Here is a 17,705-nt window from a genome sequence, read left to right on the forward strand (position 1 = left end):
CCAGAGCCCCTTTGTGTTGGAGCACCATTCTTTAAGAAGGTCTGGGGCAGTCAGAGGTGGCCCTGGTAGTACAGTTTGAGTCATGCTGCCAGGTTGTTTAGGATGAGTGTGTATACACTGGTCTTGATCTGCACACAGACTTCCTATTGATATAAAGTTTCTTTGTATTTACATAAAGGTTTAAGGGCCCATTCTGGCATAAAATATCCATAGCCTTCTGAGCTGCATAAACCCTAAGGCCTAGAGGGCAAGAGGTGTTGCTCACCTGCAGGCTGATCAATCCCTAGGGAAGAACAGTTTATCTGGGCAACAAGTTAAAAAAATTGCAGTATTTAGGAAAGAGAACTCCAGCACATGCCCTTATTCCATAATTGCCCAATTTGCAATACAAGGCCATATTGCCTAATGGACCTCCTACAGACTTAGCTGGTGTCACTTCTCATAACTCCAGGTTGTAAAGGGGATCAGATGGGATTTTTTAAAATGTAAGCATATCTGGAAGTCAGAGGCGTTCTTGCCCCTGATCACTGTAATCCTTTAGGGGTAAGGAACTCGCTCTTCCTAATGGCTGAGAAGTCCTTAGGGACATTATCATTGTACAGAACTTGAAACTCTTCCAAACAAATCCAAATCAAAATCACAAGAGGTCTAATCTCTGCCTTACTTTCACTGAGGCAGGAAGGTTTACGGGGTTCCTTTCTCCCACCCACTTCCTGTCTTCCCTTGATCACCACTGTGGTGGTGGGGCCATCTTTATGTTATTGGTGAGTCCCTGGTGAGGGGTTTGGGTTTCACTTTTTCTTAAAATGATATTTTCTCCATAGATGGATAGTAGATGCGAACCTTTGCCCCAAAGAGTCTTTTACACTAACAGAACCAGATAAATAAGGCCTCAATCCTGAAAACTCTTGTATCAATCCTTAACTTCATACATGTGAATAATCCCAGAGAAGTCAATGGGACAAACTCAGGTGCACAAAGTTAAACAGGGGCATAAGAGACTAAATTTAGGCTATTGATCCTTTGGAATTCTTTCCCTTGAATTGGAACTTCCCATACAATAATTCCCTTTCCCAATGTTAGAACACCTTTACGGTTTGAATTTTTACAGTTGTTAGGGTGGGAATCATACTACTGTGTACACATCTCTAAAGTTTACAATAAACTAATCCTCTGATACTTATCTGAAACTGTATGTGCTGGTTGTAAAATGTTGTTGGACAGGGCAAATATTTACCTACACTAGCAATGATCAGCTGACACAGTCTGAATAATATTATTCAAAGAATAATCACTGTTCATATGAAACTCTAGGGTTAGCAAAGGTAAGGGAGTTTGGCCCTTTACTTTAAACCCCTCTCATGTGAGAAGGGATATTAGCAGAAGTTAATATTCCTAAAAAGACTCAGTGTTTACTTAGCATTAGCTATTAAATCTTAAACACTCAGGTATTTTAACCATGAGGTTAGAGGTATTTGTTATTAACTTAAGTTCACCACCTTGAAATTTTTTATTTAAATTATTTTAAAATGTTTATTTACAGCATAAACTTAAGTCAACCACACACTGCAGAAGAAATATTTTTAATTGAATAATTTGTGCCTGTTTAAATAAATATTTGCTTATCTTTGTGATGGCTTCACTGTCCATAGCTGCCTACACTGTAAGAGACAGAATCATCTCCTGGGTATTGAATCCAAGCAAATGTTGCAAGTTCAAAAGTTCAGCTATCCTTACTGGGTTTGTGTTCTGCTTAGAAGAGATGAAGTGTGTGTGTGTGTGGTTGGGGAGGAGAGAACAGAAAGGTGAGAGGTAAAAAATAAGAAAAATCCACTGAAATGTTAGATGAAAAATGTAACCAAGAGAAGGAAGACAGAGACCAAGGAATGGAGTAGTAAGGAGGAGAGAGAAAAGTTCAGACAAGTATATGTATCTGTACACAGTAGGACACCCAACTGTGTCAGTTTCTGGATTCCCCCTTTAATGCATAGTAAATATTTCCTCCCCCTCCACATTTTTTTTTAAATCATCCTTAGAAACACACACAATCCCTTCCCCTTTGTGCAAGGGTACTACATAATTTCTGTTGCAAGTGAGCCCTCTGCACCCATGGAGGAGAGGGTAATATTTGAACCTTAATAATTTTAGTCCTGGCGGCATTCTGTGCCAAACAATTAAAAATTCTGTGCACAATATTTTAAAATTCTGCGAATTTTATTTGTCAAAATAAAACTACATAATCATGCCAGCTTCAATTATTTTTGTAATTTATTTCAAAATACCTGTCAGCAAATACGTCTGTAACAATAGGGACACACACAAAAATTCCCCTAGGAGTAGAGATTTAAAGAAACCGCTATGACAACCCAGTTCCTGTTTCTCTGCCCCCTTCTCTCCTCCCAGAGCCCAGCCGGGGGCCAGACACCCATAACCACTCTTCCCTAGAGCCCAACTGTGGGGACCCCCAGCCCAGATACCTGTCCACATGCCCCAGAACACAGCTAGGCACCCCTCTAGCCCCAGACACCCATCTTCCCCCATCCTCCGAGCCCAGGGATCAGAGGGAGAAACAGCCTGATGCTTGGTCCCAGGCTTGCAAGGAGTGCCCTGCGTGCCGGCCCTCTCCTTCCCTCAAAGCATGCTGGACACTGCAGCTGCCAGGAACCCTCTAGTTCCCTCTCCCTCCCCCAGTTCCCTCTCCCTCCCCCCAGCAGTGTCTTCTATGTGCAAGCTGGGCTCTGCCAAGTCCAGTGCCCCCCACCCCTAGTGGTGGCTAGCAGCACTGCAGCCCATTTGTGGGGGGGAAAGGAAATTCTGTCTGCAGGTTAATTTCTGCAAAATTCTGCATTGCGCAATAGTGCAAAATTCCCCCAGGAGTATAATTTGTCACTGTTGTATGTTAAGCAATAGCAAGCAGACTATTGTAACATAACAAAGCTGCTCATTTTTATTTATTAACAGTAGCAACTGGAGACCCCAAATGAGAACTCACCAGTGCTAAGCTACTAGTACATATAGGATTCAGGTGTCTAAAACTGTTGTTAAAACAGGTTTTCATGACAGTAGTAAAAACACCTGAACCCTGTTTTACTAGCAGTTTACACCACTGCTGACAGTCAGTGGAATATGGCTCTAATTTTACTAGTGCACACAAGGCTTAACTGTAAAATTGTGTTTCATACCTCACAACATGGAAAGTAATATCTGTACAGCTAAATATAAAGTAAGTATGTAAGCCAAAGAGAGAAATGTGACTAATTGTACAATGCCTCAGAAATGAAGAGCTGCAACCAAAGGGTCAAATAGTTTCAGTTATTGTGACTTTTCTTTTGGAGAAAGAAAGATGGGGGGCGGGAGTCACACAACGTTGGGAGATATACTATGCATTTTTATACAAGTGTCATTTCTAAATGAGAGAATAACAAATGTGAAACCTGACCTATCAGACCTACTTCGCTACAAAACTTTCTCTCCACCTCACTCCCAACATATCCCTCAATTACACCAGATTTCAAAGTGCATCACTCCGTTTGGGTGTCAAATCTCTTCCCACACCAAACTGGGGTTAGCTGATTTCGTTAATGTACTATCAATTCTTAACACTAGAAATGTGGAATCATTCTCCTAAAGTTAGTGGAAGTTTTAGACCTCTTAAATAAACGAATCCCGCATCCACTTAAGCTTTCTTACTCTTCTAGTTTGTGGTGTGTCCCTCAGTGAGTCAGCCAGCCATGTACTTTAAAGACCAGCACCCCCGTGTAACTTGGCAGAATGACAGTATGCATTTCGGATTGTCTCAACTTCAACAAACAGGTTTGCACTCATTCCAGTGAGATCCCTGGAACTGATTAATCTCCGGGTTATGAATCCAGGCTGCAGATTCCAGCCGAGGGAAGTGTGAGCAGAAAGAGGCTGACAAGCGAAACAAGTTCTGTTCCCGAGAGGCAAGCCCCCCCCCCCCCCCCCAGCTCAGCAGCTAGCGCCTGGTTTGCTGTCCCTGCCCGGCAGCAGCGCCTACTCTACCCCGCTGCTGGGGAAGTGGAGGCAGCAGCCGCTCACCTGTCGGACCAGGGATCTTTCAATTAAAGAGGAAGCCTGGGCGCGCGGGGCTGTTCGCCTGCAGACGAGCAGCCGGGGCCGTGTTACGTACGGACAGACAACTTCTCCCACGGGAAAGGGGTTCCCAGAGGGGCTGAAGGCAGTGGCACTGACTCCCCTCCCCCGCTCCTGACTCCAGCCTTTTTCAAATTATTAATTTATTATTATTAAATACCAGGCGCCATTTGCTCCAGCGCCCTGCCGGACTCCCGCCGCCAGTGGGACTGAGCTTGCTTGCAAGACGCCCCGCCTCCCCCACGTCTCCAGCAGCAGAGCCGAGAGCAGTCCATTGGGGCTGGAGGCTGCGCCTTCCTTTCTGCCTGTCTCCCGCTCCAGACAAGGAGCCGCGGCCCGGAGGTTTCATTTGTCCCACTGCCTCCGGGGGGATCTCCTCCCCCCCCACCATTGCCGCGGGTCTCTCGTGAAACTCGCAGACGCACTTGCAAATATTAACCCACGAGAAAGGAGAGGCAACGAGACACAAAAGCACCTGCCCCTCCCCGCGCCGCCACCTCCTCCCTGCCTCTGAGCCCAGTGCCCGGGGGGCGAGGAGAGCCCAACCCACCGAGCGCGGCTCAGCGCTCCCGCGGGAGGCGGAGAGACACCCAGTCGGGACGCGTCCGTGGCCCTCACATCCCCGTTCGCTTTGCCACTTCCCTGCGGGGGACTCGTCTGCTCCGGAGCCCTGCGGACGCGCTGCCCTTGCCGGCCGGTGCCGCGGGGATCCGGGGCTGGCGAGAGGCGCAACCCCGTCGGCGTTCGCAGAGGACCAGGTGTGGCCGGGAGGGTGTCGTTTTCCCTGCCGTGCTCCTTCCTCCTCGCCCGCCCGCCCGCTGCCGCGCTGACCATGGCCGGATGTTGCTTATCCGCGGAGGAGAAAGAGTCGCAGCGGATCAGCGCGGAAATTGAGCGGCAGCTGCGCCGGGATAAGCGGGACGCGCGCAGGGAGCTCAAGCTGCTGCTGCTGGGTGAGTGAGTGGCCGTCTCCTCTCCTCCCCCCTCTACAGCCTAGCCCGGTTACTCCGTAGCAGGCCTCCGGCACCGTGCCGGGATGGGGAAGCGGAGGGCTCCGTTGGTACGCGGCTCTCTAGCCCTCTCCCTCCTCTGCTAATGCACTGGCATGGTTGCATAACAATAGCCGTCCAGAGCCCTTCTTTTCGGGGGACAGAGGAGTTCCCTGGGCTGAGGGGGCGGTGGGAGCTGGCTCCTGTTAATAACAAAACTTGGCAACGTTTCCCGAAATTCTATTTTTCAATGACATTTTTAGTCAACATTTCAAACTTTGACCAGTTATTTTTGATTCGGTGTTTGTGTCTGTGTGTCCGTCCGTCTGTCTGTCTGTCAGCCAACCACTCCTAACATTTTGCCTGGAGCAGCGCCATTCATTGCCAATGACATTCCCCCTTTGGGTGTTTTTGAGGGTTTCATTTGGTCTGGTAACGTGACAATGGAAAGTACAGTAAGCAAGGCAGCTTCTGGCTGCATTTACAGCAGCAAAACGGAGACCCGTCCCTGCCCACCAGTACAGCCCTGCTGTTGGTAGGAAGGACAGTGGGAGTGCTGGTGTGGAAGAAGCACTGATATTTTAGTTACCACCCTGTTTGCTACTCAGAGGCGCTCTAGATAAAATGCCGGGAGCTGCTTGCACCTTTTTTGTACTGGTGCAGCCACTGGAGAAATGACCTCTGTCACAGCAATGGCATGGAGTTGTAGAGAAAAAATATTAGTGTAGGCCAGGGGTCAGCAACCTTTCAGAAGTGGTGTGCCGAATCTTCATTTATTGAGGCTACGTCTTCACTACGGGGGGGGGTCGATTTAAGATACGCAAATTCAGCTACGCGAATAGCGTAGCTGAATTCGACGTATCGCAGCCGACTTACCCCGCTGTAAGGACGGTGGCAAAATTGACCTCCACGACTTCCCGTCGACGGCGCTTACTCCCACCTCCGCTGGTGGAGTAAGAGCGTCAATTCGGGGATCGATTGTTGCGTCCCGACGAGACGTGATAATTCGATCCCCGAGAGGTCGATTTCTACCCGCCGATTCAGGCGGGTAGTGTAGACCTAGCCTCAGTCTAACTTAAGGTTTCGCGTGCCAGTAATACATTTTAATGTTTTTAGAAGGTCTCTTTGTCTAAGTCTATAATATATAACTAAACTATTGTTGTATGTAAAGTAAATAAGGTTTTTAAAATGTTTAAGAAGCTTCATTTAAAATTAAAATGCAGAGCCCCCCGGACTGATAACCAGGACCCGGGCATTGTGAGTGCCACTGAAAATCAGCTCGCGTGCCAAAGGCAGCACGCGTGCCATACGTTGCCTACCCCGGTGTAGGCTAAGCCTAACCTATAGCTTCTGCTGCTGCTGCTTCTTCCCCGGTGGCGCTTCTCCAGAGGTGGATGACAGGACTGAGTTTCCTTGTGCCCACAGGGCCACGGGTGTCCCTTTTATAAAACAGAAGTTTAAAAAAAATCAGGAAAGGCCTTGACTACCACAGTAACACTATTGTACAATGTGGTGATGGGACGATTTTGTAAGATGTGTGTCTACAGGAAATAAAATCCCTCAGCGCAGTATGAAACCCAACCCTGGGCAGATAAATGACCCATTGCTTCTCACGTACACTTGAGATTTCAGTCATTCTTGCACTTCGCAAACACTTGAATAGTTTATTGACATGATACTATCTGTGAAGAGCAGGGAGCGAATGGTTGCCTAGTCCAATCTGTATGTAAACATTACCCTGGAGAGATGCCTGGAGCAGCTTTTCTGTTGAAATCATGTTTACTACTGTCGTGCCTAAAGGCCAAACAAGAATGGGGCCATTTTGTGCTGGACACCGGTTTTCTTGCTCCAAAAAACTTACAATCTAAATAGACCAGATGGACAGCGGATGAGGGAAGAGGTAGAACACGCAAGCACAGTGGACAATGTGATACCAACAAACATGTTAGTTCCATGGTTTTTTCTGGGGGGAGGACAGTTAGTTAGGAGAGGATCAGCTAAATAGAAAGAAAGGGGAAGGGAAGAAGATGAAGGGGGCCAGGGTGGGAGTAAGAGGAGAGATATGTAGTGAAGCTGAAGAGATTTCTCCAACCTTGCCTTCCCTCTCCCTCACAAACAGCCAGTCATCAGGGAGACAGAAAGTCCAGTCAAAACTGTAGGAAGTTCTCTGAATATCCAGAGGTCCCGACTTTTGGCAGCTTCTGCCTATAGTGGTTGGAATCTCTGGCTGGGTCTTCTCTGCAGTTTTCCTTCAAGGACACATGGCTGTTTGTGGGGGTCGAGAGTTCTCCCATGCACAATTCTGGGCCCATTTCTGTCTGTCTACACTGAGCTTTTTTCTTAAAATTTGCCATGGCTGCATTAGCAGTGGTGCAGCTCCGCTGGTGGTATTGTTGGTGGGACTTCTAGTAGAGACAAGGTGCTGACAGCTGCAAGCCTTTTTACCAACTTGTTTAGATTTGCTCTGAGCAGGGACAAATGAAACACTGGCATTTTGTCTTCATTCAAGCTCCCACTGCTCTGGCGGTAATGTAGTGAGGTTTTTACCCACGAAAGCTTATGCCCAAATAAATCTGTTAGTCTTTAAGGTGCCACCAGACTCCTTGTTGTTTTTGTAGATACAGACTAACACGGCTACCCCTTGATACTTGACATAGCTGGTAGTATAACAGTGGGAAGCTTTTAAGAACAGTAAGGGTGATTAACCATTGAAACAAACTACCAAGAGAAATGGTAGATTCTCCATTTTTTGAAGACTTCAAATAAATACCGGATGCCTTTCTGGAACATAGGCTTTAGCAAAACAAGTTTATTAGATTGAATGCAGGGGTAAGTGGGTGAAATATAATGGCCTGTGATGTATAGGAGGTCTGACTGATCTAAAGATCCCTTCTGGCTTCTAGCTCTATGGATCTATGAAAAAGAAAGCCCATCATAGATACAGTCTGAGTGTAGTACAATGAGATAGCACAGAGGACAGAGTAAAGTTAGTACTTCTCCTAGAACTTGACCTCTGTTTCCACAGCCTCTGCCTCCACCGCCACTAAATGAGGGAGATTTAAACAGAGCAAACTCTCATCTGATATAAAATTTATAAAAAATGCGTGAGTTTGCCTTTTCAGTGAGTGAGGCTTGGCAGGTTTTCCACTACATCTGCTTCCTCTTGGGGAGATGTCACCTGTCCTTTCTTTACACAAAGATATCCTTGATCTGTCATGTAAACATTAAACTAAACTTTTTGCTGCCCCAAGCAATATTATGTGTCTGTATTGTAGGTACTCAGACGAGGGAGTTACAAGCAAGGGAAAAAAGTATCTTTGGTAGCAAGTGTGTGTGTGTGTGTGTGTGTGTGTGTGTGTGTGTGTGTGTGAGAGAGAGAGATTTAAAAAAAACAGATTTAAAAAAAAGTTCATATGTATGTTGCAAAGAACATCTCTGATAAAGAAGATTATGGAATAGTCTAAAAATCTAATTTACTTGTGGTATTTATTTATATTTTCTTAGCTAGGGCAAATCGACAAGCTTCACTGTTGTTCCTAGTCTAGTCCAGTTTCAGGTTTTCGTGCACTTTCATGATATTGCCATGTTTCAACTGGAAATGCTGCACAGGCATATTTAGTTCTTTGTTTAAATGTAAAACAAAATGAAATATATTGACTATGTTAGGGCCAAACTTAATTTTTAGAGAACACCAGACATAGTAGTTGCAGATTCCTGATATCTTGTGGAATATATCTGATGGTAGAAGCTCTTCAGTCTAGAAGACAAAGGCATAACAAGGTTGAAGCTAGAGAAATTCAGACTGGAAGGAAATAAGATGCAAATTTTAATGGAAGGTAATTTACCATTGTAACAACTTATCTAGAAACCTGGGGTTTCATCACTTAGTGTTCAGTTCAAGACTTTTTAAATATTTTTCTAAAATATATGCTTTAGCTCAGTCTGATGCTACGGGCTTGAAGCAGGAGTTAAGGAGTGAAATTCTATGGGCCTGAGTTATGCAAGAAGTCAGACTAATTTATCATAATGGTGCCTTCTGGCCTTAAAATCCACAAATCTATTAAACTATTCAGGTTTTCAATTTAGTTGACTTTGTCAACTAGAAATTTAATTTTTAAAAATGAATTTGGTTTTGGACAACTACACCTGTCCCCAAGTTACCGTTCTCGTTCTTGTTGTTTTAAGATCAAATTTTTCCACTTTTCTCACCTGTTGCTGTGAAAGACCCCCAACAAAAACAAAACAGAGTATACAGGGAAAATAGTGTCAAAATACAAAGGGTGCAATTTTCAAAAGTGCTCGCCATTGGCTTGACTTCAATGGGAATAGAGAAGGTTTCAAGTAGACTAACATCAAGTGCTTTTGAAAATCTCATGTAATGTAAAACTGAAAAAATGGAAATGTTCTTGTAGCCTTGGTTATTGCAATCTTAGACATTACATGTAACAATAAGGTAAACATTTTCAGACAAATACAAGAGATGCAATTTTTAGTTGACGGTAATAGTCAAGATATTTCTCTATTTTCAGAAGAACATAAGCACTGTATACACTTTTTTACTATGTAGGCCCAGTCAAGCTGTCCTGCAGTGGCTCAGCAGCGTGAGTAACAACCTGAGAAGCAGGGCACAATCCCCAAATTAGTTGTGAATTCTATACCTAGATTTCACCAACAAAGTAGCAAGTGTAAACTCCTTGGGCACTATAACAGCCTTAATGTGGAATCACAGACAGTCCCTTTGAGTACTCCAAATTGTGTCTTGCCACTCAGGTAAACCTACATTTATGGTAGATGATCCCTTACATCAAGAATCACAGCAATATTCAAGTTACTCACAGGCCCTAAGGACCAGTGATTTACCCCAGATCAAATGAACCTTAGATCGCACCCCAAAGATAATGCTGTAGCCAGTCCTCTAATAAACTATATACAGATGTATTAAAAAGGAAATGAGTTATTTACAAGGTTAAAGCAGATAAACATACATACACAAATAAGTTACAATCTTAAGTTTCAAAAAGCATTAGTAGCATCTATAATAAGCAAGCTCGATATGCCTTTAGGGCTAACCCAGGCTAAGCCCTGGGGTTCTCTTGCTTGTGCCTAGAAAACCTTGCCCCCCAGAGTCCAAGCAGTTACAGTTCCTTCTTGTTAGGGGTTTTCATTCCCTTCCCCCCCATGTAGTCTGAGCTGCAAACTCATCTGATGAGAGAAATCCTCTTGCATGAATCATCATCTTTGGTGGTGGTGGGAATGTTTAATATGCCACAATAGTCAGTCTGGTGTCCATGTGCCTTCCTTGTTGGGCAGGACATAACACCTTATCTTGGAGACCAGCATTTTACACGAGTTAAAATCTATCTCCTGTCGGGTGATTTATAATGTAACAGAGGCTTGCAATACAAATGCTTAAATATTACCTTACAAAATGAGATACGGATTCTATAAGTGAGATTAATGTATGCAACAACTCACAAGCATTCAATAAAGTCTGAACACATTCTTGTAATTCTAATACCTATTTTAACCTTACTAACACAAGAGAGTCAGATTGTTTCCAGCTGTGTATTTGTCAGTGTTCAGCTGAGTCATGGGGACCTTGGCATGAGCTGGCACCTGGTCTGCCAGCATCACAGGCCCTGACACTGCAAACTTACATGCATGCTTGACTTTAAACATGTGATTAGTCCCACGGAGTTCAGTATAAAAACATAAATACTTTTTGTTATGAAAGGCTACAATCACAAAGGCTGAGTCTGTCTTGCATATAATTTAAGCCAGTGGTTCTAAACTTTTCTACTGGTGACCACTTTCACACAGCAAGCCTCCGAGTGTGACCCCCTCCTATACATTAAAAACACTTTTTAAATATTTAACACTATTATAAATGCTGGAGGTGAAGTGGGGTTTGGGGTGGAGGCTGACAGCTTGCAACCCCTTTAGGGGGTCACAACCCCCAGTTTGAGAACCTCTGGAAGCGATTAGATTTGTATAGGGGAGGTATATGTATTGATAACCATATGACTTTAAATCATGGCCTTTGTCGTTAACCATGTAGAATATCTGTATGTGCATGATCTGTTTTCTCGTGGTCCTATTTTAAATTTGTGAAATAAGAAGGGATATAGTTTATTTTCAGGTTGAAGCAACCATAAATTCTAAAATATTGGAACGTCTTGCTTAAGAATTTACTGCACTATAAAAGTTTAAAAAGCTAATAGAACAAGAGAAACAGGGTAGAATGATTTTTTTGTTCTAAGGACAAGATTTCTAACAGAGCTCAATATCAATAGCTCCCATTTAGGCACCTAAGTAAGTGGCCAGATTTTCAAAATCGTAGAATGATAGGACTAGAAGGGACCTCGAGAGGTCATCTAGTCCAGTCCCCTACACTCATGGCAGGACTAAATATTATCTAGACCATCCCTGACAGGTGTTTGGCTAATCTGCCCTTACAAATCAACCTCCCTATGCAATTTATTCCAGTGCTTAACCACCCTGACAGTTAGGAAGTTTTTCCTAATGTCCAGCCTAAACCTCTCTTGCTGCAATTTAAGTCCATTGCTTCTTGTCCTATCCTCAGAGGTTAAGAAGAATAATTCTTCTCCCTCTTCCTTGTAACAACCTTTTATACGCTTGAAATACAAATATATATATACAGGTAATACAAATTATGGAGGGATAATTGCTGGTTTAGAGGATTGCTAATGCAATACAGAGCCATTAACTACTGGTGATCAGTGGATACTTGAATAATGATCCAAACCCCTCTTCAATAGATTGGCAGTACCAATCCAATTTCTAAGGGATAAGTGTCTATATTGTAAAACAGTCAATCATCACTCCAGTTGGCTCTAATTGGTACCTTTGTTAGTCTCAGCAGAGAGGCCAAGGTGTGTACAGGCATGGAGACTGATCTCACTGGAACTGACTATGGCCTTAATCCTGCAATTTGCTCCTTGTGGGCAAATTCCTCATACCAGTACAGACGCCCATAGAAGTCAGTGAGGCTCTGCGTCGGTCCACCCATATGGATCAGATTGCAGGTTCATGTCCTATGGATCAGGAGCAGAAGGACAGGACATTAGAAGCAGATAAAGAAATCAGTAAGGGGAGAGATCAGAATGAGAGAAACAGGAAGGTCAGAGATGACGAAAACGGGGGTAAAAGATGAAGGAGAAGATGGTCCCGTAGTCTTTAAGTGAACAGAGGAGGGAAAGAAAAAAAAGGAAAGGAAATATTTTAAAAAAGAGGAACTAGGACTGAATGAATAGGAGAATTACAACATGCAAACAAGGGAATAAAGGTACACGCACGGAGGTGCCCAAAACTGTTTTTATTTTAACAAACTTTATTTTATTGTGTTTCTACATTTGACAGTGTTTCCCAAGCAGACATACTACAGAACCAGAAGTTATGGGAAAGTGGGGTTGTAAATGTTGCTTTGAGGACTGGAGTTTTATTTCTTTGTACTATTACTGTTGGGCATGTATCCAACAATTTTAAATTGGCTGTAACAGCAGGTAACTTTTTGTACATGTTAAAGATGATGAAAGGACAGTTTAAAAAATATTTTCCCCCTCACCCCCCCAGTGGTAAGGGTGATAAATGGATAAAATTGAAAGCAATAATTTGTGCCCATTTGGCAATAGCCAGCCTGGAGGGAACTAGCCTGTTTCACCACCATCAAGAATATTAGCTACAAACTATAGGGGGATTCTGAAAAAACTTAAAGCATGTGAGTAATCCTGTACAAGTGAGTAGTCATTTTGAAGACATTAAGGCTACTGAGCTGTGTAAAGTTATTCATGTACATAAGTGCTTACAGGTCTGGAGCCCAAGGTACCAACTCCAAAACAAGGAAGGAAACAAAGTGCTTTGGGCTTTCCACAGCATCCTAGAGATATGTCTCTGGAGAGAACTTTGACTGTTACTTGTAGGATTACTCGCTTGCTTTCTTCAAGTAATACCTTCTCTCTTTCTCTTTTTATTTCTGCATGTATTTGGGATGGATACCTGTTTTTGAGAGTTTGCTCCCTTCCTTGTAGCTTAGCTTGGTGATATTCTGTGGATTATACTTTTTTCCCGTCCCATGAGTGAGCAATGGCTCCTCACTTAACAAAAAACAAACAGAAAGCTTAAAGTGTAATGTTATCAATATATTGACTGCATTTCTCTTGTGAATTTTTTAGGAGCAAATTGTAAGAATGCTAACACGTACAGCTACTTTTCTGGCCAGTGGCATTGTTCTTTTTCTTCCCTAGCTGTGCAAAATTTAATTCTAAAAGGCATCAATTTGCACTAAGCTCAATTTGGACATAATTTAGATAGGCAGCTCTTTGGGGCACCAAAATACAAGGAATAATCTTTTCATTTTTTAAAAAAAAGATAAACTGTGAATCGAGAGATCCTTGATGCTGAGTTCTCTAGAGAAGATCCTGATGGGATGGGTGAGTACTGTTTATTCCCAGTTTATGGGCTGCAGTGTGCTATTTCTTAGAACGTCAACAACCCATCCTCTGTAGAACTCTAACTTGCACACCCATTTTGAATTCTGGATTCTGGAAATTAATCCTAGGTTTCTTTACTCCTAGTCCTATGTTTTAACCACAAGATAATCTTTTAGCCCTACATGAATTCACTTATGTTGTTACAAACCAATTCTAAAAACAGTAAACTACACCAGAGCTGTGCATTAGTAAGCTGTTAATGTATTTCCTGGCTACTACATGCTTAAGGTGCATTGTGAGGAATGAGCACAAGTGATTGCAACTGTCCAAGAATTGAATTATTAGTCTACTAATGCACACCTTTGTGTGGGTTATTGTTGAACGAGACAGGAGATTGTTCATTCCAGTTCGCATTCTTTTGGAAAGTGTAAAACTAGCTACACTTAACACTAAGGGACTGATTTTTTTCATGGCTGTCTGTGGAATGATTCCTGGATAACACTAACAATTTTCATTAATTCATAGATTTAAAGCCCAGAAGGGACAATTATGACAGTCTATTCTGCCTTTCTGCATAACTCAGGTCATAGATTTTCACCCAGTAATTCCTACATCAATCCCATAACTTCTGATTGAACTAGAGCATAAGATGCGCAATCTCAATTTAAAGACCTCAGGTTTTGGAGAATCCATCAATTGATTCTCACTTATATGCAATTTGTTTTCTAAAAGAGCAACTCTATAAATAGCATATCTTAAATCTTGGTCTTGAGATTTTTGAGACCTGCAGTTTAAAGTATTTTAAAGATAATATAAGGAATAAACAAAGTTCTGATCATTTCCACTGTGATGTATGGTGGTTTGACTGCATGGTGGTTAAATCACAATGCACAGCACCAATAACCTTTCTTTATCTTCACTGGTCTGTGGTTGAAAATTCGAGGTTATTCCCCTCATCTAGCATATTCAGTGTTGTTTGATGCCTTATTAGGGTTAAACTGGCATGTTTCTGGGAGATGCCACTGCAATCAAAACATGGAAGAATCAATCTGAAAAGTTAAGCAATGATAACATTTACTAAAGATTGTAGGATATAACTAAAAGTGATATAGGTGGGCAGGAATTTTAATTCTTCAGCCATTTGAAACTGTCCTTGACTGTGGAAGACATGAAGAATTTTTGGAGTGGGAGGTGGGGGAGGGAATAGGGAATGAAGTAGGGAGAAAGAGACCATGCTGTGTTGAAGACATTTGGCACCTCTCAGGACTGGAGCATTACTAAACACCTCTGTAACAACAAGCGATTAAATTGTATCACTTCAATTTTCCTTTAAGATATTGTACTTTTGTTGTTATTCCTGCTGGCACGACTGTACTTCCAAGGTATCTTCTATGTGCCCACTCGTGTAACAGTGTGAGGGAGATTATTATGTACGGCTGTTGTAATAAAAAGATGGTGTGTAAGAAATTTGTCTCCACCTTATCCCACCCTCTCACACCTTACCAAGAAATGCAAGTTCAATACCAGCTTCATGTGTCAGTATAAAATTTGAAGTTGCAGAATATGGTAATATGGCTTTACTTGACGATGTGGTCAATAGTTGTGAGTGTTCCATAGCTTAATTGGCATCTTATTACTTTGAAAGGCAGAGAACCTGTGAAATGGTGGATTATAATAATTGGGAATATAAAATATGAATCTTATTGTCTGTTAAGCTTTAAAGCTTATTCTCTTTTGCTTGTCTTCACACTAATGCTTAACAAAATGTTCTTGTTTCTTGGTATGTACTATCCTATGGGTCTAATGATATCAACAGTAGAATAAATTAGATTGAGAATATATTTCTTGCTAATGCCAAACTAAAATTTAAGGGCCAGATTTTTAAAAGTGCTCAGCATTCAACAACTCCCATTGTTCTTAAGAATGTTGTATTGCATATCTTTGTTTTTACAGTGGGTGCTGCTGGGTACTGAGCAACTTTAAAATCTGATTTAAATATGAGGGCTGCGGCACTGGAGACCTGAATTTTGAAGCAACAGGCATACTCTGGGCCTGCTTTCAAAAAAATGGTGTCAAGCTCTTGGTGGAAGGATTGCCTAAACTTCACTTTCACTGCGTAACAAACCTCTGTTGTGCAAGCTGTACAATGGCAGTGGTCACATTTTGATCGCCAGCAAATTGCTCCAAAAAGCAATAACAGGTGTCCCAACTTAATCCAACTCTTTCACACACAAAACCTTAATGGTGTTAAATCAGAATAACTTTCTAAATGAATGGACAATGTGACAGTCAAGTTTATGGAAACAAGAGCGTATGAGCATAACAGAGTAAGGGGTTTTTTTACATAACAGACTGAATTGGATAAAGTTAGGTATGTATTGCTTTTTGGTATGTGCTGGAAATGGAGATGAATGTCTTATGGAGCATTGCAGAGTATTATCAACAGTATTATAGGTGACATTGAAGGTGGCAAGGAATGCTGGAGATTTTTCCTTTAAATTGTTTCCATGCTTTCAAGGATTTGGATGGGTTTTGTGGACCTCATGCATCCTTAGTTGTCATTAAACCTAATTTTTATATCTGTTAGTATTTGCTGAACTTGGAGTAGATAAATGAGAGGCTGCCCTGTCTCATTGAGTGTGCTTTTTCCTTTTCAAATATGCAGAAAAAAGAATTACTAACTAGTTCATGCAATTTCGAAGTCAAATAAATGATCCAGGATCTGATCCATGACAGATCAATACTTGGTTTCCATTTGAATAAGAGAGCCTCATAGGAAAATATTAATCTTGTACTTAAAACCAGAGAAGTGCAGATGGTGAATGTGAACAAACAAATGCCTATCAAACAGCGTGTCCATTTAAAAAGATAGCACATTAAAATTGAAATATTGTATGGGAGCCCATTTGGCTGTAATTTAAAGATAATCATCAAAGATAATCTTTTGCACTTTATTTTCTCTTTTGTTCTCTAAGAATATTTATTTAATTAGAAATCAATCCAGGAATGATTTCTCACTAAGGAAAACAGGTTAGACAATTTCTTATTTGATTATACAAATTACTTGTTGCCTCAGTATTGCACTTAAAGATACTCTTTGTTTTTTGTTTAGAAAGTAACCTTGACATTCAATTTGCTATTTCCTAACATGGTAAATATCCTGTGTTTAATTATTTTATCTCTATAACATGGATACCCACCCGAAGGGATCAGCTTCATTTGCACAAATCAAAAAATAGATAGTAATTGTGAATTTGTTTTTCAAAGGATGTGGATATGTTTTTTGCATGCAGGATACATAGTATATTGTTTGCTATGCTGTAGCTTCACTTGGCTATTTTACTTTCAGCTTTAGTTTTGTTTTAATATATTTGTGTATCACTTTCCTTCATTTAAATGTATTTAACTATTTAACTCATTTACATTTAGTTTGCTTAGCAACACTTAGGATTATAAGGTGCGACACTCATAAATACTTCTGCAAAATAGGTCTGAGGTTTGCTGTCAATATTATTTAAATAGGAAAATCTTTGACTTTAGAAAGGAAAAAATATAAAATTGTTACTAATGCCTAATATTTAAGATCAGATATCAACTATACCTAACAAATAATTTCACAAATCTATATGAAAATGTTCCACTACAAAGGTGTAATGAATTATTTCCAGTCTAGTTTTTAGGGGGAATGAAGAAAGCTGAATCTGTAATATCTGTGCTTTTTCTATAGCGAGTGATTAAAAGAATTGAGGTTTTTATTTGAAACACATTTTTTAGGTTGTGTACAAAATGCTTTTCTTTTAGCTGATAATATTAATGAGAGTGAGCCAGGTAAACCGCCACTCACAACACTGAAAAATTATGTCTAGTATAAATCAAAATATGGTATACTGTAATAATACTAATGCTTATAGGAAATTTGATGAAAGAATAGTAAAAAATAAGTAATCCCTTTTACTTAAGTACTTTCATATGTTCAGCAGTCACGTAATTGATCTATCAGCTTGTAGTTTAAGGTCTTGATTTCTCTGTTTAACACGTGGAAAAACTACATGAAAACCTAGGTCCCATTGACTCCTCTCCTCACCTATATTTCTACTCTGCATAGTGTGCAGTGTTGGTGTAGCTATGTCAGTCCCAGGATATTAGAGAGACA

General features: G+C 41.5%; 1 protein-coding gene across 1 annotated transcript in view; it reads left to right on the forward strand.

Annotated features, from left to right (window-relative positions):
- Nucleotides 1–4,413: 4,413 nt before the first annotated feature.
- The window catches only part of LOC112110318 (guanine nucleotide-binding protein subunit alpha-14), a 48,353-nt gene continuing 35,061 nt past the window's right edge, over nucleotides 4,414–17,705 (forward strand). The window contains exon 1 of the mRNA XM_024205252.2: nucleotides 4,414–5,066. Coding sequence (XP_024061020.1) covers nucleotides 4,946–5,066 — 121 coding nt within the window. The 5' untranslated portion in view covers nucleotides 4,414–4,945. The remainder of the gene's footprint in view (nucleotides 5,067–17,705) is intronic.

This window comes from Terrapene carolina, unplaced genomic scaffold (assembly GCF_002925995.2).
Source record: "Terrapene carolina triunguis isolate 2854851 unplaced genomic scaffold, T_m_triunguis-2.0 Scaffold113, whole genome shotgun sequence".
NCBI lineage: Eukaryota > Metazoa > Chordata > Testudines > Emydidae > Terrapene > Terrapene triunguis.